General features: G+C 40.5%; 2 protein-coding genes across 2 annotated transcripts in view; both read right to left on the bottom strand.

The window, feature by feature from the left end:
* Nucleotides 1–318: 318 nt before the first annotated feature.
* On the bottom strand, nt 319–13,304 carry LOC109971850 (heat-stable enterotoxin receptor). Its single transcript, XM_074527680.1, is given in 28 exon segments — nt 319–662; nt 1,121–1,197; nt 1,380–1,474; nt 1,683–1,781; nt 2,076–2,250; nt 2,333–2,525; nt 2,740–2,898; nt 3,069–3,160; nt 3,246–3,319; nt 3,562–3,699; nt 3,782–3,914; nt 4,707–4,793; nt 5,012–5,116; nt 5,284–5,355; nt 5,449–5,508; nt 5,744–5,846; nt 6,384–6,465; nt 7,384–7,492; nt 7,677–7,759; nt 8,056–8,194; nt 8,581–8,695; nt 9,533–9,635; nt 10,261–10,376; nt 10,892–11,023; nt 11,025–11,093; nt 12,452–12,519; nt 12,674–12,786; nt 13,103–13,304. Coding segments are annotated over 28 exon segments (3,192 nt in total). The 3' UTR covers nt 319–463.
* Nucleotides 13,305–17,144: 3,840 nt separating this feature from the next.
* The window catches only part of csdc2a (cold shock domain containing C2, RNA binding a), a 7,572-nt gene continuing 2,187 nt past the window's right edge, over nt 17,145–22,529 (bottom strand). Inside the window, exons 2-4 of the mRNA XM_020620396.1 lie at nt 20,778–21,120; nt 20,520–20,642; nt 17,145–20,355 (exon numbers count right to left, since the gene is read on the bottom strand). Coding sequence (XP_020476052.1) covers nt 20,193–20,355; nt 20,520–20,642; nt 20,778–20,965 — 474 coding nt within the window. The 5' untranslated portion in view covers nt 20,966–21,120 and the 3' untranslated portion in view covers nt 17,145–20,192. The remainder of the gene's footprint in view (nt 20,356–20,519; nt 20,643–20,777; nt 21,121–22,529) is intronic.

Genomic DNA, 22,529 nt, shown 5'->3' with positions numbered 1-22,529 from the left:
ACAAGAACATTACTCAGATAAACTCCAAACATGCCAGAGCCTCAGTTTAGCCTCAGATGAATGGAACAGATCATTCCTAAGTCATCTAGTTATCTTCACATCGCTGGTTGCTGCTGCGCTTCTGACCAAGGGTTAAATAAGGAGCACAAGCCTAAGTAAAATGCAGGAAAATCTCTTTTCTAATATCAGCTGCATATCACAGATATATCCTGAAATTAAAAAATAATCACCTTTCCCATCTTTGTCCCTCTTATGCAATGGAAAGCAACAATGAGAGAATCCATACTGAGACTGTCACTTTTTACATAACGTGTTTGTTTAGTACATTATTTCATACATATGTATTTTAGTTTTTTTGTGATTAAAGCTGTGGTGCATAGTTCTGTCTTCCCTTTCTGTCTCTACCTGCTGACTTCTTTTCCATTCTTACTAAACAGTATAATAACATCCTGTCAGGTTTGTCTTACAGGAAGGTACTGAGGGTATTATCCACACTGGCCAGATGCAGGTACTCAAGATGGTCACTCTCAGACTCTGCCTCCGATTCCTGGTCCTTCTCATTCTTCGTCCTCTTTTTCCTTCGGACAGACCCACGACAGCGGCGCTCCAGACACATCAGGATCATGTTGGCGAGGTCCTGCTGGAGCCACTGAACGTTCTCTCTGGGAGAGGGAGTACCAGTACATTAACAAAGAACCGGGTCAGGTACAATATATTTTTATATATATAATATATATCTACATGGACGTATACAGGTCAGGTTAGAACAAATAAGACACCAACCTAAACCTATCTACAATATGGAACGTTACCTCTAACACAATAAAACATATATGTAAGTATGTTAACCCTGCTAAAGGAATAGTTCAACACTGTGGGAAATACATTTCTCTGTTCATCCCTAAATATAAAGCTACCATCTTAGCACAAACACAGGAATGGGGAAGCAACCTGGCTCTGTCCAAAAGTAAAAAAGTAACTTTCCAGCACTCGCTAATTAACACATTATATCATGTTTGTTAATCTATACAAGTCATTGTGTCTGGACATGATATGGTCTAAAGCAGAACCCCCGGTAAAACCATAAACTGTTGTCTTTGTGTACAAAGTGTTTGCTTACGTTGTTGGTGGAGTTGGGAGGTTGTAGTCTTCACCAGTTTCACCTGTCAGCCAGTAGGTTGTCTCTGTGCCTTTACCCTTGGAAAACACACACACACACACACACACACACAGTTAGGATTACTGACAGTTTGTGGCTGTGAAAACATCCATACTGTGTTGGTGGTGCTCTCTATAGAAAGTACTGTAGTTTTCTCATTCATTTAAAAACTGATTTGGCTGATGTGTTTAGTAAATTTAAGGAAGAGGCTCCTCTTTACCTTCAGATATGTTTTTCCTCTGATTGCATACTCAAACTTGCAGTCTGTCCTCTCCAGGATATGTATAGTAGGCTGACTGACGTGGATCCGCAGGGCTGGATGATGTTAGAAGATAAAACAAGCAGCATTGACTGGTAAATTGATTTAATTTGGTTGATTTATATCTACTCTGATTGCACTAGAGTAATGTGTAGTATAGTGCTAATGTTAAATATCTAGCCCATAAGAGATTGGCTGCACGAATGTCAGTGTAAACCGGTTTGATCAGTCAATCTCTCAGCATGCATGTGTTTCTCTGCTCACGGTGCCCTGTAGACTCCATGCGAGATGCTGTGTTGACTGTGTCTCCAAACACACAATATCTGGGCATCTTTAACCCCACAACACCTGCTGCACAAGGACCTGATACACACAGACAGACAAGTAATTAGTCCATTTTATATTACAGATGCAAGATTAAACTAAATAAATGGAAAGCTCAAAGGGAGTAAATAATTCAGAGCAGCTTGGGGAAATCAAGCACCTTTACAGCAAGTTACAGGCTGTAGCCTCACACTGCTACAACACAGATGAGGGAGATTATCCAATTTTCATTTAAAAACAAAGGCATCTCAGCTCTTGTGTGTTCAGTTCCAGTGAACATATTTATTGGAAAACTGAGAAACAATAAGCAAATCTGAGTTTTGTGCCATCTACCTGAGTGAACGCCGATGCGTATCCACACAGGGATCCCAGGCAGGTGTCGAAGCTGGAAGGTACCTATGAACGCCAGGATGTCCAGTGCCATGCGACAGATGTCCACAGCATGCCTGTTCCCGTTTCGTTTTGGTAGCCCAGAGGTGACCATGTAGGCATCACCGATCGTCTCCACCTGAGGGCAGATGACATGATGCCTTCTCTGGTGTGTACTGTCTAGTTGCCTATTTAGCCGATAATTTCACCCTTATCAGTACCTTGTATACATCATGGAAGTCAACGATGCTGTCAAAGCCCTTGTAGATGTCATTGAGCATGTCCACGACTTCCATAGGAGTGCTGTACTGGCACAGAGTGGTGAAACCAACTATGTCGCTGAAATAAATTGTCACCTCATCGTACAGTTCTGGCTCCACCACACCGGTCTCCTTCAGGCTTTTCACCACTGGGCTACACAGAGAAACATGCACAAAGAAACACATCTAGGGCTACAGTATCACTGGACACAGCCTCAACCATGATGCTGGTTTTTGGATAGTGCTAGTTTTCTATTGTATCTCTTAAGTGTTTGTATTCAGCACCAAAACCATTTCACATTTCCATGTTATGATATTTGTGTTCCGAGGCTAGTGTCTAAAAATGATGTTGTTCAAATGAAACAGACCCAGGAAGCAGCATGAAATTGAGGCAGTCTGCTCGGTCCCGTTCAGCTTTGTAGAGGGCTGTTCTCTCTTCCACCAGATGTTCCAGGTTTCTGGAATACATCTGCAGCCGCCTGATCATGTTATCCATGTAGCTCTCATTTTCCTGATCATGGATTTTACTAAAGGATAAGACAAAGAAAAGGAAGGGAAACAATACCGCTCTCTAAAACCATCATGAAATTCATTTCTCAGTGCTTCTGTTGGCTGAATGTAGCTACTGTACATAGTGTAGATCAGTCACATCTCTGATGGCAACAGGAGTCCAAGAACCAAAGAAGTGAGGGGTTACCTGATGATTTTCCCCAGACAGTTTTCTACCTTCTTAAAGTCAGGTCTTTTTTCTGGATCCTCATCCCAACAGCTTTTAATTAACAGGTACACCTACAGACAAAAGACAACACTTCAAAGACACATCAGGTAATACACACAAACACAGTGAGATAACGTTGCCACACCTATAACTCACCTCTGCTTCTTTCTGTGTCGCCTCAAAGTTAAGATCAGGTCTGAAGTAGGACTTGGTGACCAATGACAGTTTCACTGTTAGGAAACAAATACTGTTGAAGGACCTTTTGGTATTTATCTACTGGATAAATCAGGACTGTGGACTCTCATCAGCAAAAAGAATAAATACTTAATTCTCCCCTTTTTGATGCACACTCAGTCATTTTGACATGATCCTTCAAGAATGGCATTGAAAGAGCAATAAAATCTTTGTTCAGAGCTCAGCACACAAGTGTGCAGACTTTACTTTGGACAGTGGTTGTGTAAGTGTGTTACACCTTCTTGGTCGGAGCAGCACTCAGTGTAGAACGTGCACTTTCTAAGAACGATCTCCTGAGCGATGATGGCAAAGCTGTAGACGTCTCCTTTCTGAGAGGTGCCCTGTCTCCTCAGGTGCTCCGGAGCAGTCCACAGGTCTGAGAGATCAGAGAACTTATGACAGTGAAGGAATAATACTCAGTGAAGGAGGACTTAAACACTGTGTGGCTGTGATTTTACCTTTGACAGGGCTAAGAAAGCTGTTGCAGCCAAAATCTGTGATCTTCACCACCATGCGATTGTCCACCACACAGTTGGTGGACTTAAGGCGACCGTGCATCTGAATGTCACTGGCATGGAGGTAGGACATGCCCTAAGAGAGGATTCACACACCGGAGTCACTGAACAGACACACTGCGGTGGAAGAGATTCACAGCAAATCAGAGGCAGTGAAGTCATCTGTGACGTTTACTGTCCTCTACAGGAATCCAAGAGGAACTACAACAACAGTTCCTAAGTGTTCATCATTCAAATTCAAGTTATCTGTTTGGTGAAGACCTTGTAAATGCTCTCATTTGCTTTTTTTGTGCCAAGAGTTAGATAAGAAGCTTGATACCAGAGTTGTTTCTGTATGGTAAATATGAACATCCAGCCAGCAGCTTATTCGCTTAGCACAAAGACTGGAAGCAAAGTTTGGATAGGTCTGATGTTACCACCACCTCAATACAGCCGAGGCTCACTAATCAAGATGCTTGTCCTTTGTTATATGAAAAAAGTTGTGTAATAATTGCAACAAATAGGTGTGTAGGAATGTGTCCCAAAATGTTGAACTATTCCTTTAAGAAAACTACCCAAACAATTTAAGACAGTAGCACCTAATAATAATTACATACATTCAAAAATGTTTGATGTGATGGTTTTTACCAAATAAAGTACTCTGATTCAGACTGATTACTGTTGAGTTTTACACATTTACATGTTCCTGTTATATCTGATACATGTGACTGTTAAACTGAGTTGTATGTGATGTAATAACATGTAAGGCTTATTTTGGTTGAGATAAACATATGCTGCCTTCTCCTCAGTCATTCATAAAGGCCAGATACAATACAACACTTCAGTTATGCATGCTGCTCATGACCAGAGCCAAGAGTTTCCGTCTCACCTTGGCGATGTCGTACATGAGGGAGATCTTGAACTCCCAGTCCATGAAGGTGTCCTCTGGGTATGAGACTGAGTCATTCAGCACATACTGGATGAAGACAGGGACAGGGAGAGTTTGTGTATACATACACATCGTTGTACATGGTGGTATCACAGTTAATGTATGTTGGAAAGACTTCAGAAAAGTCAACTATCACTATTCTCTCCATGACTCGTCTCTGTATATTTGATCTTGTTGCTGCTGATATTCTCAACTTGGTATGGACAACCTGGACTTCCACTGACACCTCAGTGGATCTTACATACCCTGAGTGACCCCCGGTCTCCATATTCAAACACTCCAAACGCACTCTGATCAAACTTCACTGTGCCGTAAAACTTGGTGAGGTTGTAATAGTCGATATGCAGGAGCTGCAGGGAGAAGGGGGAATCATTTTCATAAGCAACGCCAGCTCTTTCAGCTAGTGTGGAATAATATTAACACACAGGACAGACAATAAAAATCTAATGTGATGTGAAAGACAGTCAGTATCACGACATCACACGTCAGCTTGTGTGTGTGTGTGTGTGTGTTTTACTGCGTTAAGCTCTATCTTCTGTCTCTCGTTAAAGTTCCCATCTGAATGCTTCAGCTCCTTCAGAATCACAATCTGAAAGTATTGCAGCAACAACAAACAAATTACATGAACATATTCAGTAGCATGCAAGAGTGTGCTGAGAGAGCAACTACTGCTGGGCGATACCTTCTTATCATAGAGAGCAGTGCAGATCACTGAATTCACGCTTTGCTTCTCATCTTCAATCTGTTGGGGACAGAAGGACATTTTAACAGAGTAACCTGAGGAACGTCCCCATCTGTACAGCATTTACAATCAAGAATGAGACGAGCTCAAGCAGCTTCTTGAGGAAAAACTGTGACTATAAACTATAAACTATAAACATTTGTGCCTGGGGATGTTTCACTGTCCTGTACAGGTCAACATGACACCAATGGGTGTGTACACTGCTCAGCGAGCAGCGAGCAGTGTACACACTTACCTTAAGAGAGATGACGTTGAGTTCGTTATTTTCCAGCAACGTGATGAGATCAGAGGTGATGTGGGACCAGCGCTTCCTAAGCAGACGGCCTTTCCTGTTCTGGCTACACAAGACAAAAAAAAAAAAACTATTCAGAGATAAAAATGATGATAAACTTGCTATGAAAATGTGAAACATAGTAGAGGAAAGGGTCCTTGTACCCAAGACACATGCTTTTAAATTTTACACAAGAACTTCACTTGGCTCTAAAATCAAAGAAAGCCTTTGACTTCAAATTAAAAAAAAAAAAAAGACTTAAGTGATCCATCAAATCACATGCAGATTTGTAAAATTTTAAGGAAAACAGTTGTTATTGTGATTTTGAAAAACACCAATACCTGTAACTTGCAACTGTATTTTATTTACATTTATGTATAGACCGCCACAGTTAAGTCTTTGATGCTGAAAGTATTTATTCATATGAACTTCATCTAAAATCAGTGCTCCAGAGATTCTGAAAACAAGAATGAACCTTAAAAACTAAGCTGTAAAGGATCAAATTTACCAGCCCTGATCAGAGCAAACCCCTCGGCCAGGCTACAGTTTAACAACGACATGGTCGCCGTAGCTCTCTGTATCAGTGTGTGCTGCTTTCACTCACCTGTAGAAAATGAAAGCGATGGTGGCCACCACCGCCACTGTGACGGCCAACACAATCATAATGATGTCATGAAATGCCAGGGCTGAAGATGTGAGGACAAAAACAAAGTTGAGGCATTTAGCAGGTAATTCAGTGCTGTATTGTTCTAGTTTCATATGACACACAGAAAGGAAATAGTGTCACTTTGTTGATGCTTTATTTCCCCAGCTTTAAACCCACTACGTGTATAACTGATGAGACAATCCCAGTGAAAGCTTGTGCACTCTAAGCAACTTTTAAAATATGAAGGGCAACTTTAGTTCAGCAGCCCACTGAAGCCGCTTATGCCAATGCATTGTTTTGTCATAGCTCCTTCTCTCTAAGCTGTTACGCGCTTAAAATTGACCAAACTGTAGCAAATGCAAACCGACAGTGAGAGTTTCCATCAAAGAAACAGCATGCAACTTAAATCCCAAGCATCAGTGTCATGAATGAGTAGCAAAGTCTAGTTAACAGTATGAGGTGCCACTCCAAAATACGTTTGGGATGGTTCCCACTTCACCACAGATGCAGTAAAATCTGTGATAAAACAAAAGGCGTCCTTCTGTATCTGGACTTCAATCTCAGATAAGTCCGCTGACATCTGATGATCCACTACCTGTGTAGCTTGACGTGTGCTGTGTATGTGTGCACTTATGTGTGTGTGAAGGAAGTTAATGATTATAGCTTTTGACACAGAGTAGTCGGTCTGTGGGTGTGTAGACATCTTTCTGTGTTTGTGTGGACAGATTGTGGTTCGAAACCATAGTAGTGTGGACATTTGTCCATCAGCTGTTTTAGGGTTAAAACCTGATTTTAGGGTTCATGTCAGAAATAGGTTTAGGCCAGGATTAAAGTAAGAGTTGGGGTTAGACATTTAGTTGTGATGGTTACAGTTAGAGTAAGAGACTAGAGATTGCGTCAATATGTCAGTGAGCGTCCTCACAAAGATATAGTACAAGTACAAATGTGTGCATTTTACCTGCATCTGGTTTGTGATCAGGAAGTTGTTTTCCCCAGATGAAGGAAGGGTTTGGCTCAACCACTTTGGTTTGGTTGTGCTCAGTGTCAAATATGAATAAAGGTCGGTACTGAAGATTACATAACAGGAGAAAATTACACATTTGAGCACAGAACACTAAGACAGCAAGAGATTCATGACAGGAGGGCTTTCTCTTATCTTTGAGACAAAAGGTTTTTTAAACAGTGATATGTTTTGCTTAATATCATGTCTACTAATAACACAAAAACATTTAACACAGGAGAACTAACTACCTTGTTGTCAGCAGTGGTGTAAATGAGTGTGAGATTGGCATCTCTGTCTCCATACTTGTCCAGCTTGTAGAGTCCAGCGCTTCCTGACCAGAATCACACAGCAGAAGCATCTTTACACACAGGCACCGGCAATCAGTGTTTGCTTTGTGCTCCCTGTTCTGCTAGTTGCAGTCCTGGTGTCACTGTTGGGGCTGCTGTGTTTTAGCCTTAGCCTTTTTCCTTGCACCTACACTGTTTTATATTTTTGAGCTTTATGCTAACATCAGCATGCTGCCATTATTCTGGCTCATTCCGTAAGTTGATGATTTAGAACAATACAACCACCCATACTGATTGCTGACTTGACTTGTTGTCCTGGTAGCTCTCCCTCCTTCCTTACCATTAAAGGAGAGGCTCCTGAAGTAATTCACACTGACGTACTCCATCTGCAGAATCTCTGATGATTTTTTAGCAATGTCCCTCATCACCTGGCCTACCAGTAGCACCGCATCATGATACGCAGCCATGTAATCATTCATCTGAGGAAAGAGAGACACTGATGACTTGAACTACTTTCTGGATACAGCCCCTGTAAGAAATGACAAAACAAACACTGCTGTATAAATTAAATAATAGCAGGAACACTGATGCTGAACAAGCAATGTTTCCGTTGTTTATTTGTAACGTGGGCTGATCCAGTCCTTTAAACAGAAAGTCAACTCATAGAAAGAGAAACACCAGAACCTTTCAGGCAATGAGAAGAAGAGCCTGTTTGGAGTTGGTGTAAAGTAGAAGATAAAGCAATAATTCAACAATTCATCATCCTGGTAAATGCACTCATTGTCTCAAACAATGACAAGAAGAAAGTCTCTGCACCTGACCAAGAAACGGTCCAGCCCACTGCACATTACACCCACCCCCTCACCGTGTTGTTGTTTGTCAGGTCTGTGTTGATGGTGTAGTTTCTGGTGTTGGGCATAGTCAGCACCAGCACGTTCTTCATGAAGGGTAGTGATGATGTGTTGGTGTAGTATTGATCACTGTGTAGAGAAGAAGAAGGACTGCACTTAAAAGCTGTACATGCAGCATCCTGAGGAACACATCATTTCCATATCAGCATACAGTATTTAGCGTTGGCTAATTCAGTAAAACTGTGTGAACCACATCGATTTAATTATTCTGAATTTTATTCCAGTAAAACCAAAGAGATAAAGAAAGACTGAATGGAGAAAATGTACCAAATGTAACTGTTAGTTCAACTTATTAAGTATCATTAGGATGAAATTAGAAGAAAGGTGGCTCATTTAAGTGGACAGTATTTGATTATACAAGTCTAGTCAACTGTCAATTTGAATGTGGTTAAGTTTGTATTTACTGCCATTTGGAATGGCAGACACTTCATGAATTGAGGCCTTTTAGCTATTTCAATGATTTACCCATAACTACTTCAACTATTTATTACTTTCAGGTAGTTATTTAAACTGTTTATCAGTTCTTAAGGTAACTTTTCAAGTTACATTTGCTATTTCAACCATCCCATCATCACTCAGTTTCTCTCTGCATTCCTCCTCATTAGCAAACGATTCACCACTATTCCAGGTGTTTTACACAAGTGTTTTTTTAACAAATAGAAATGTCGACTTGATTTAATTAGCTGAGCTACTCCACAGTCTTTTCATGAACCGTTTGACAAAGTTATAAGGGTTTAGGTTCCCCTGGTTGGGAAGGAATTAGTGCTGTATAAAATAAGAAAGAAGGGTGTTGGGATGCAGAAACAATTTGCACAGCTTCACAAATATGATAGGTGCAACATGTCAACAGGACAGACAGATGCATGTGGACAAACTGAAGATTAGAGATGGGGCAAGAGCACTGACTTGTAAAGGTCAATGAGGAGAAAGAGAACGTGACTGCTGTCTGCCTCTGTGGAGCCGTTCTTTGCCTCCAGTATGTCTGCTGGTGATCCACACATGATGAACACTGCAAGCAAAAACATAACAACGCAGATTAGCAGAGGTGGTCGACCCCCTGTTTCAACCTCTGAGCCTGATTTTCATTTATACTTCTGCTCCAACTGTGACACATGCCAGTGACTGTCCACTCATGGTTAAACTTTGAATGTTAAAAGTGGCAAAGTTGTCATTATTAAAATATGAAAGTCAAATTTACAAGTGTTTTACAACTATACACTTGTATACGTAATACTTCATTACTGATGCTACAGTCAATTCAAGCCTTTATAGTATAGATAGTGAGAGGAGAAGGGAAGAGAGGAGAGAAACTCAGAGCATCATGGGCCCCCCCAGCAGCCTAGGCCTATAGCAGCATAACTAAGGGAAGGCTCAGGGTCACCTGATCCAGCCCTAACTAGAAGCTTGATCAAACATAGGCTCTGCTTCCCATTCGACTTCTGTGGACTCCAGGAACCACACAAGTAGACCTGCACTCTGTGTGGTGTGTGTATTCATAGCAAATTCAATGTTTCTTTTTGAGTCATGCCTTCTTCTTATGTACAGTCTGTACAGGTATTACATCTCCAAAGTTCTTCTCTACATCTGAACGGTTACATAAACAAGGAGCTATGTTTAGAAAAAAAAAGACTCACAGTTACTTTTCCTGCTTTTGAGTGACAGTTTGCTTTTCAGAGCTTCTGGGTTCCGTAGAATCTCTCCCCAAGTCTGGGCAAAGCTGCTCATGTCTGCACCCAGTGCATTCATATACCTGTAGGAGAAAAAACACAAAACAAAACACAGAGAGCAACAGTTTTCCTCAGCCACAGAAGTAATGGACAGCCATACCAGACTCCTGGCCCCACAGCATCTTCAACATCATCAAGGTCCCAGCAGTGCTTCTCATGCCTCTTTTTTAGTATGAAGAACTCAAAACTGGGTCAGTACATTTCACGGAGACAGTCAGTCCAACAATACTTACTGGAGGAAAAGTCACTTTCAAGATTTGTAATCCTTAAACAAAGATGCTTATGGAGCATGGGGTTACCATGTAGAAATAAAGACTCAGCAGAGTGACAGTGGTAACTAGTCTAACACATTATGCCTCCTGTACAGTTCCACAAAAACCCAGAAATTAGATTTAGGTCTGCAACATTTATCAGAGACAATAAGGCAAGGAGGTTATCCCAAGAAAAGTGACTCCAATTGTCTCCAGAATCACTTTATGTAAAAGTTACTGCACAGTTCATTTACTCACAAAAGTGGGTTACCTCCTCACTAACTCACCAGAAGCAGTCCTCAGTGTTGCTCTGCTTCTTGTAAACATAGGCCGTCTTCCACTCAGGTTTGAGTGCGTTCTGTTCTCCCCAGAAGTGGATGAAGAAGTCTGAGATCTTGCGTGCCGGTGGCAGAAGTCGTGTAGTCACAGGAGGTACCAAAGCTTCCTGCTTAGATGATGGGTGTTTTGAGCCTCATCCCTTGCTCCGCACTGATAGAGAGAGCAAGAATGACAAAAAGGGGTTAGAGAGACAGAGGATGACATCTACCTGGCATATTTCCAGACAGTGTGGATCAGCAAAGTAGCTGGGACAAATAATACTATCAAGGGGAGTACGGCTAACAAGGAACTGTCTGTGTCTAGACAGGCTCCTTTCATTTGGCAATATGTGCTCAAATTTGGAACATTGCATTTAATTGGTTGTTTGATTTTGGTTATTTTCTGGACCGAAAAAATACCAAAACTTAATAAAATAGCATAATAACAGTGCCAGGACAAAACCTGTTAACAGCTTTGAGCCTGCCCTGTCACCATAGTGTCCATCCTGTTCCAATCACTACAAAGTTAATTAAGCTATCCAGGTACTACTCACTCACATATTTTTTTCATGGCATTCTGGCTATTTTTTCATTTGCACAAACACAGGCAGCATAGGCCTGCATTGCTATTTAAACAGTAGAAACTCGTTTTTTAAGTCCACACATGGCAGCAGAGTTTTTTCTCCACTACACAGCCAGTTTTGTTTTGTTGGAAGTGACATCCCCCAATAAAAATACATTGAATGTACCAAACATGTACCAAATCATTGTGTTACTGTAATGGGGATGGACTGTTACAGTACCAAATAATCTAATTATACAGTAAATAGCCTACAGCAGCCACCTTCTGGTAAATTTGTACTGTGGACTGGCTATTTATCCAAAAGGTTGTGGTACCCGCATGTAACAGCCTCAAATAGTTTCTGTAGCTCCAGGCAGGTGTTTTATTTCCTTTCTGGCCAAAAATTGTTCTTCAGATGGTAAAGGTTACTGAATCTTGCTCTAAGCAAGCTGGCTGGAACCAGACGACAACGCCAAGGCGTGTGGTCAGGTTGTCGAACAAGAACGCTTTTCAGTGCTTCTAAAATCAGAAAAGGGCTTTTCTTGGTGCCTGTTCAGGAGGCTACATGTTTCAGCAGTAATGTATTATGTAACTGAAGTTATGTTTAAAAACCTTTAATAAAAGTTTAACAGCAACAAGTGCAGAGTATTTTTGTGAGGTTTACACTGCCTGGTTTAAATTTATGTTAGGACTTTTTCAGCTTTATTGGCCAGTTAAAAACATTTTTACAAAAAGAAACCAACACCTAATTAAAAGTAATGTTACATTACTTTGAAATAATTAAAATAGTTACATTAATTAATACATTTTTAACAGAGTAACTATTGAATCTGTCACCTATTACATTTCAAAAGTAACCTTTTGTAACCTACTGTAACATATTTTCACTCTTTGGATACGTGAAGGTTGATGTTCAAATGTCTACACTATTGTTGTGAAGGACTTGTGTACATAAACGTACTACGTACTCAACAATTTGGAAAGTAGCCAGCGTGCAGGTGGGCCCAAGCACGGCACACCCCAGGCTGCCTGATGCCTGCGAGAGAAAACAACAGTGTGAGTTTTTGTCTGTGTGACTTTTTTCACACTTGTGCGCACTAAAATTAGGAGCACTAATACAGTTTATTTTGATTTTAATTGCTGTAAATATAGTAGACCCCAGGAGTGGATGTAAAACTGTAGCTTCTTACCAGCAGGCTTTTTACCTCTTCCACTCCCTCACACATGGTACTCGTACAGCCTGTGTGACTATAGAAGACTGTGTTGAACCCACCGAAGTTGGCTGTGAGATTAATCTTCACACCTTTATTGGGGTTTGTAGAAAGAGAGAGCCAGAAAAACATTTCATAATTTGGGTAAATACAAATTCACTTGCAATATCAGATCGAATGAAAAAGGTCCATAGGTGTCTTTCTTGTACAGTGAACATCTGTGCTTGCTAAACAAATCTGTGTTTAACCTGTTTTCAAAGTAGCTTCCCCAGTGTGACACTGACTGCTCTACTAGTAATGCAGTAATTAATACTGCTCACACTTGGAATCTACAGCACTGCAGCATGTAGTAATATCATTTTGAGTCCATAATAGATCATAATCCTGTTGTATTTTAAATTGTATTACCTTCTGTAGAATTAATGGCCGAGTCTGTCGCAATGGCCTTCAGTATTTCTCCTTTCACAAAATTCAGGCTCCAGGGTGACGTCTCATCCTGCAGCAAGATCACATTGATCATAACCTTATCCATACACTGTGTGATGCCCCGACACGGAGCAACAAGAATGCCCAAGGACCCCAAACACAACCACCAGCCACCTAGACCCATTTTCCGCTCTGAAGTTTTTTCTGTTTATATTTTTGAGCTGTTAAAAAGAGTCCATGGTCTGTTTTCTCCTCTGCGCCAGTCGCTTCTCAGATTCACACTTCCTCTGTTAGTGGCTGCTCACCTGTCCCTCTGAAATTGTTAATGTACAACTTTTAAAGACAGAGGCGGGCCATATGTCCTTCTCACTGTTGTTGTGTGAACATCAGGCTTGAAGAACCACAGAGCACAGACTGCTGTTGTTTTGCTCACCATACAGCAGAACTCATTAATTCATCAGGTTGATTTCATATTTCAAGGCAGAAGCTGAATCAAAAATCTGACTGAAGCAGATTTTAAACAGATAAATACTGAGAGTTAGATGAGAAGATTGATGAGAGAGTCGCCCTTGGGGCGCTGAGCACACCTAGAGTCACTTCATCTAATTAGAAGAGTCCTGTTGAGGAGACGTGTCCTGTTGCCCCAGTGTTCCTTATTACGCACTGGCATTTTGGTTTAAAGCACCTGTGGTACCTGGACTTAGATGAGAAAGCCCACAGGCGTCGTCAGACCTCTTTTACTGGGGCATGTGTCCCAGTATTGCTCTGCTGTGCCGCAGCACAAGTTTGAATTTTAACTAGCTCCTATATTTGGCAGTGGATAATAACAGGAAAGTAATTGTTATGTTCTGATCCAGCATGTAAAGGCAAAATACAAGCTGTGGCACAGCGGTCAGTGTTTGTACAGCACAGTGCGCACATACACGCATGTCATAGCTGGTGCACTGCAGCACTCTGTGTATTGGTGCACGAAACAAATAACATGTCATAGTGATGCCCTTAGGATATATTTCATTTTAGAATTATATTTGAAGTAACATCACTTCAAAACAATAAATCAGTGGGTTATCAATAGGGAACAAAGCTTTAACTGATTGAACCAATGAGGATTGCTTATCAAATCTGAGGTGTCATTTACACCTACCAGTAAGATGAAGTGGAATTACACATAAACAATGACATGTGAGCTTAAAATACTGTCTTCTGTGGTGAAATGACTGTGTTTTTCTGTCAAATACTGAAAACTGAGTGAATGACAAGTAGACATATGCTTTCAGTGTGTGTGTGTGTTAGAGACAGGCCGACGGCAAACATAGAAACAACTTGTTAGTTTCTAAAAGACATGGCAGGAAAGGGAAATCAAGAGAGAAACGAGAAGAGCAAAGGTTGGTTGGGCCATAAAAGTCATCGCAGATAACATGCTATAAAATTGCACACATTTCTGTGATTTTCTTCAACAGGCTTCATCTGTAACACACCCTGCAGTACAGTGGCTGGAGAGGACTGAAAGACGTAAATGAATCCTGCAGCTAATTCAACAGAGAGTGCCCTCATTCAATCAGCACAATGTTTTCAAGTTATTTAAATGTTTGGCCTATACACAGTCAGTGGCAGTAACTCTGGTGTCTGATGGTTTGTGCAGTGACATGGCCATATATTCTAAATCCAAATGTACAGCAGGCTACACACACACACACACACACACACACACACACACACATACAGTTTAATGACAGGATTCCATGATGGAGGCATAGTAACCAGCTTCTAGTGTTTTTTCTCCTGAATATTGCTCATCAATCACTGTGATGCAGGGAACCATCCCGAACCTGGCAATAAAAGTTATAAATAAATCAAATACAATAAACCAATAAAAATGTCTTTCTTACTGTACATGAATGCATTTGATTTGTGTTTTATTCAACAGTGTTATTCCTGCTATAAGCATGTTATTTCATAATTATTATCCTTTAAGATCTGAAACGGTATTGAGTCAGGTAAAGGTTTGTTACTAAGGCATTGTGGTTTGTTTTAAACTGGAGGATTCTGTTAATCTCCTGATTGTCACTGGTCTGTAGCAGGTGAAAGGAAGAGTGTTGCTTTTTCCCACATGGGTTGAGCTTTCTGAGTAATCATGGCCTGTGAATACACTGATTAGGCTAAATGGGGTTATATTTCAAATGAGAATATTCCTTCCACTACATCACCAGCATTTTCTGATGACACTTGGTGACATACACTCACCGGCCACTTTATTAGGTACACCTGTACAATTGTACGTACTTCAATGCAACACTTCTGCCTTAACGTCTGTGTTTATGACGCTCAGAATGTTTTGGTTTTTGGTGAAATTGTCATAAATGTATAAATTAAATCATACTGTGTAATAAACTATGTGTTTATTACTGAGGTCCTAGTTAGAGGCGGTGTTGTACTGGACTACATTATACTTAGAGGTGTGTCTATCTTTTTATCGTCTCCAGCTACATACAGGTGTACCTAATAAAGGGGCTGGTGAGTGTATGTATTTTGTTAATTATTAGCCAAAGGGTGCGTGCGTCATTCAGTGGAGACTTGTGAACATATACTGCTTATTTTCGCTCTTTGGTTTTTGTTTGCTTTTGTTTTATTGTCTCTCGAGTGCAAAAATCAGGCTAATAATTCTAAACTGTGTCTTCATCTTTAACCAAATCAGCCAGGCCTGGATGTTTATGACTATCATTTATAGCAGCATGGTCGGGGGAGTTCACTTCAAACAAGCCTGACTATCTCTGTTTAGATCCTAATTTCTGGTTGATAAAACTAATGTTTTGTTCTAATTTAAATATTTTAAAATCCTACGACATATGGCTGCAGTCACTGTGTGGGTTGAAAAAAACAAATAATGCCTGAAAACTAAACAAACGCAGCCTATGTGTGTGACCATGTGAAGTCCTGTCTTTTCTGCCTCATTACACTAGTCTTTGTGTTTGAATTAGTTCATTTTTCATCGTCACTGTCTTTTTTAATCTGTCTTTACACCTGAAACATGTTCACCTTTAGTGTGTGAGCACATTCATTTTTTCTTCTTTTTGATGAATATATTTAATAAAGGTATTCAGTGTTTTAAATTAAATTAAAATGAATTCAGATCTAAATAAGGTTTATCAATCAACATATTGCTATATGATACAGGATTATGACCACTGACTAACTCTGTAGATGAAATGGGAAGATAAAGATCAAGCTTAAAAGGGTCATAGAGCAGTTTATTGCTCTCTTTCTTATCTTATGCTTCACACTGCAAAAGTAAATAAAGTAAAACAAACATGGAGTCACAAGTACAGCAGCAATGCACAAAACTCCACCTGTTTCCTACACAGAAGCTACATCATACTATACAGATTAAGATTTTATATAGAAAATATGATAAGTTTGTAAAATATGATGCATTAGTATTAATTAACAACCCAGCTGTGCATTAAATAGTCCAAATTAGCTTCACCTCAACCAGCTACAACAGTAAAATGTTTTTTTTTTTACACATGGATTCATCAGTATTAGTAATTCAGTAATATAATATAGCAGGAATAGTAAGACACCTAAAAGAGCCATTTCACTGCATGGGTACTTTTACTTCAAGAGCATTTTGCTCTTAAGCTTACAAACTTTTGCTTAAGTAACATTTTTAATAAAGAACTTTTACTCATACTGGAGTATTTTCACAGTGTGGTGTTGCTACTTATATTCAAGTATAGGATCTAAATGTTTCCTTCACTACTTCCCTTGATATACGTAGAAAATCCAGTCTGCTGTGTATGAGTTGCCAGGTCTGTTTCTGCCTCTTTGGGTTGCCCGTTCAAAACAAATTCATAAGAATATTTTCTAAGATGGCACAGAGACTGGGCTTATAGCAAAAAACCCGCCAAAGCTGAGAGCGCTCTCAAGATAACTGCCTAGTTACTTCACTTTATACTGACACCAATGAGAAATAGAGAGACTGATGGAAAATCCAACATTAAAAAAATAAGTTTCCACACAGGTCTGTGAATACAAGAGTAAGTTTTATTCAAACTTTACAGTAACTTAATGACAAAAAACAGTGCCACAGTTATTTGACAAAAATAAAAGTGCTTGTGAATACAATCAAACTTGTTTCTCTCACAGTAAATAAACCAGATACAGTGATTTGCTATTATGTTAATTCACAGTTGTGACAAAAAAAGAAAAAAAAAATCAAAGATGCATAGGACAACCTGACGACGCTTCTGTGAAGGCTCCAGCTGTGTTACTGCATGACAGAACAGAATCAACACATTCTACAGAAAAATTACAACAAGCAGAACATGACAATGTGCAAAACAAATCGTCTTGTTATTTTGAACACATACTCATAGGTAGTAAAAATTAGACAAGGATATAAATTAGAAACTTGTGTTTGGGAAAAGTTGAAGGTTTTCATTTGTGTTTTTTGCCTGTCAGTGATGACGTGACACTAGCTAAGCGATTTTTAGCATCATTACAGTTGAGGTGTGCAGTGTACTCAAACAGGCTTAGATTTGCACAAATACCTGATGTTTATGTTGTTACAAATGAAAATAAATAAGTCAATAAATAAACAGTCTTGTAAAACTTAAACCAGGAAGCCTTTGCTGCTTATTCTTTAAAATGTTCACAGTAAATTGCCGTGGCATATGAAGTGTACTGAACCTTCAAGCTAAAAATTAGCAGTTCATCCTCGTCAGCTTCACCCTCCTCTCTCATTTTCATAAGGTGAAACTTCTTTTCCATTTTCAGTTTATTATAACTGATTCATTCATTTTAAGATAAATTAAAGCCTTAAGGCCACAAAATACTGTATTTCACAAAAGGAATTCATTTATCACAACAACAGGAAATGCTTTTATGTTTAATTACATAAATGATTTAAATTAATAGTTAGAACAGTGAGAGCTATGCTATTTCACTTTATTGCCGAGAGTTAGATGAAAGAATGACATCATTCTTTTGTTTGTATGCTAAGTATGAAGCTACAGCTAGGAGCTAGTTAGCTTAGCTTAGCATAAACACTGTCATTTTTACAGTTTGATTGATACTGATTAACCAATGAAAAATGACATGTTCATTGGTTCATTGCTATCGAGGTGTTAAAGGGCGGAGACAGAGACAAAGCTAGCTGTTCCTTGTTTCCAGGCTTTATGCTAAGCTAAGCTCACTGGTAAATTGGCTGTATCTTTCTATGTACTACACTTCGACATATACTGTGTAGAAAGGACATGGCATCACCACTTGCCTTCACTTTGCAAAAATGAAGCCAAAATATCATGAATATGGCAGCCGCCACCTTGATTCTTCATAACCACATTCTGCGCAGCAGTGACCAGGTGTGGAGTGACAGCACTGAGCTACCAATCAAAGCTGTCAAATGATCCGAAATGTATCATCAAATAACTCTTTTAAAACAAACATGTGAGAAAAAATGACCACTTGTACAGACACACGATACTGTAATATCTAACAAAAACCACAGCAGTGACCTTTGGGAAATATGTACCTGATTTGTACTTTTGAGTTTTTAAGGTTGGCTCATGTCCCATCCACCAACACGGAGGAGGCGAGATTAATGAACTATACTGCAACCAGCCACCGGGGGATTGTGTTGGCTTCACTTCTGGGAGCTCTTAGCCTGTCCATCCTTTTCACAAAGGTACCACACAAACATCTGAGTGGTATCAGTCTACACGTCTAACTCTCATCAAAGAACTAAATACGCTTATTCCCAAAAATCAGGAACAAATTTTTTTCATGCCATTAAGCTCACCTGACCAACCAAAATTTCAGAACTGCTGACTTTAATCTTGATCTTCTTCCTTACACATGCTTACAACATTTCAATTCTAGCAGCATCTGTGCTCAATTTCATCTACAGCACAGATAACCCTTCCATCCTCTGCCCGATCTCAGACCCTCATCCCCTATCTAGTTTCCTTCCTCAACTCCAAACCCTGTGGCCTGGTTTCCCAGCAGCAAGCAGGCCAACATATCATCCAGCTACTCTCTCCACTACTGAAACATATGACCGTCATAGGAGCTGGCTACAGTAATACTGGATTTCTACCTTTGCCAAGTAGACAAAATACACTAGTGCTACAATATTAAAAAGGAAAAGATTTACTTATATGTGGTGCTCACTGCAGCTCCTGAGGCCAAAACGCATTAAGAGCGCACTGAATGTGTGTCAGACTTACTTACTTACTGTAAGTACACCCATTTGTTAGCATTTTGTGTCAAACAACTCAGAAAATGCTTTACTCTCCTGAAGGCAGAGAGATAAAGGTAGATCTGACAAGCTGTTCCTTTCACTTTAAGCCAAGCCTACTGTAAACAACCCAGAAGGCTGTTACACATATATGTTTTCACTTTTAATCTACTGGTGAAAACTATCTCCATCTTTTGCTGTAAACAAAGACACAAAACAGTTCAAATGTACAATTTGAAACAGATGTTTGTCATGTCTTTTGGCAGTGGTGGTACGCAATCTATTGGTTGTGAGCACAAAGAAAAAATACAAGTGCTCCAAGTTCAGGGCTCCACTGAGATGCTCCCTCAAAACCTACTCTTTTAGTGTTTCCACCGAGTGTCAATACGGCCAAGTTGTTTCAAATTTGCTCAGAATGCTTTTCAACCTCCATCCCATCTGCTTCTTCAGCATCAAAAACCTGCTTCACTGATTTTCCAACTAAAATATATTATTTGATTATAAGCCCTATGCCCTAACCCCTAAGCCCCTGAACCCCCAAATTTTAACCCACCCCAACAAAAATGTTCAATCCAAATGATCAAACCATGACCATCAAAGAAAAACATTTACATTCAAAGCTTAACTTCCAGCTCTAACCTACAAATGTTCACAAACACCCTTCCATAACCAGGGCCCCTCAGGTTGACCCTCACCATACCCAAAGCTTGAATCCTTCTTTCTCAGACCAGGTCCCAAACCTCACACCCTGAAAACATAAAACCTTAAATTAAACCCAAATCTCCCCAGCTCCATTCCAAGACCATCTGCAGCGCTGCGGCCTGGTGCGCTGGTCTAGGAGCTGATAATCTGACCTGACCAGGTTTCATGCTTGGTGCCTGGGTTCAGGTGGGTGATAACCACGTCAACGGCCTGGATCTTCTGGTTCTTGGGAGGGATGGGACACACTTTGTACGTGACCTCGTCCCCTTCCATAGGCACGTACTCCCCATCAATGCTGTCAAAGAAACACAAAATTAGAAACTCAACAAAGAAACTGATTTAATGAACCAAAGAGAAACAAGCCTCATGGGCTGGGTAGCACTCAAGCTACCATCAACATCATCTTAAAGACAGTGTTAAAGGTTAGTGTCCATAATCCAAACAAAAGAGGTCACTCACTCAGAGATGTGGACAAAGATGTCCTCTCCTCCATGAGAGGGGCGTATGAATCCATGACCCTGAGACCTGGAGAAGTTTTTACACACTCCCTTAAATACTGGACCTGATTTGGCTCGCACTGTCCTGCAGAGAAAGAATGGCGTAGACAGAAAGCACAAGGGCGGAAGAAGGGGGCAGTGCATCACAAATCACTGTACCACAAACATCAGCACTCATTACAAAACCTGCCATCTTTTCATGCTCTATGTTCCCACTCACGCTGAGTATGTGCGGGTGCGTTTGGTGGGCAGTGGGCTGGGCAGCTCTCCAGGCTGTGGCGGCTTCCTCTCCCTCTCCCAAACCCGGCTGCCCTCCCTCAGGAAAGGGAAGGAGAGCTGCAGTGGGGTGCGTGGGGAGGTGAGTGGCAGTGCAGGGTCCGCTGGTGAGGAGGTATCAGGGTCTGACATCTTGACTTGTTACAGGTTGAGTTTTTTTATGGTTTGGGTTTCCTCCAGTGACACACAAGGAAGAAGTGGAAGGAGGGTTACACCTCCTGCATGGTCAGAGTGTATGTGAGGGAGGTGGGACGTCCTGAGGGGAGGTCTTGCAGGAGCAGTGTACCCTGCAATAAAGAAGCAGAGCGGTAGGTCTGGAACAGTCAGAGAGCGAAAGAAAGGTTCCATCAAATACCAGATTGACAAAATAAAAAAAAATCTGAGGCACATGGTGTGTGACTTTCAAATCTTATTTTGTGTTCTCACATCCCCACTTGTAAACATTGTTTTATTGACATTCAATAGCCATTTATTTTGGGTACCATTACAGAGCAGATATGATGTTTTACACTGAGCTGGGTGTATGGGGCCACTACAGATGTCTAAAAACCTTTTATCTACCTTTATTTTGTTATGATTTATTGTTGCATGCTGCCCTGTTTCCATATGTCTGGAGTCACCAAAAAATGTAAATGATTAAAAACTATGATACTGTGAAAGACCAGTCTCGGTGTTAAATGATTATCTGACCCACCACAGAGCCCACTCAGGGGTTATCAGGTCATGCTGTCATAAATCTGTTGGGCACCATAAGAGGTGACATTGTGACATCGGATGGGAGGAAATAAGGAGCAGAGTCAAAGTCAACTAACGAAAGCACTGTGTGTGTGTCTCATTGTCACACAAAATAAACAATTCTTAATGATGTATGGCTTATTATTTCATGGAACTAGGGGTACAACTTACTTTTTACATGTATTTCAAATGCGACACCCCTCTCTGAGTCTGTGCCCCAGCCTGGCCAGCCCGTCCAAAGTGTCTGGCCCAGGTGGCTTGTTAGGCCATTTAATCAGACAGCCAAGCCCGCTCTCTTGTTCAGCCATCATACTTCCACTACTCTTACCAATAGCCACTGCCCTCTGGCCCTTGACCTGTCTCACCAACTAAAGTAACATGTGAAAATGAAGTTTTGTGCAAGAGTGCAGGTAGGTCTACGGGGTCATCAGGTGGGCATCCTCTCAATAACTGGTGTTTTGCTGAGTTGAACACACAACACTAAGCTAATATTCACCCCACCTTGGTAATGCACCAGCCAAACATCTTAGCAAGCTTACTTTATATATTTTTAAAAAACGGTAACAATTTAGTTATTTGAATACATCTCTCGCCGCATTTTATTTCCCACACTGTGCCAGAGGGACACTAAAACCTTTTGACTCTTACTGCAATCAAACCAAATCCTTTGTAGCTGTGGCTTTGAAAAGGTTGCAAGATGATGTAAATAACACTCCTCCCCCAGCTCATCCCACTTTATTATATTACAATCCCCACTCACACAAAGCTAATTCATTATGGGATTGCTCTGTACTAGTCTGTAGACAACCGTTTAAGACTGAGCTCCATCACTGATAACCATTATCACTGATAACCACTCCATCACATTATCATTTTGTAACTGTGCTGTGTGTGTATCCCTAGCTGGCTCCTTATGACACTCACACAACAAAACCAAAGGACTACAGGGCATTATTCCACA

The sequence above is a fragment of the Monopterus albus genome, unplaced genomic scaffold (genome assembly GCF_001952655.1).
Source record: "Monopterus albus unplaced genomic scaffold, M_albus_1.0 scaffold236.1, whole genome shotgun sequence".
NCBI lineage: Eukaryota > Metazoa > Chordata > Actinopteri > Synbranchiformes > Synbranchidae > Monopterus > Monopterus albus.
This window is presented reverse-complemented; position numbering and strand designations above follow the sequence as displayed.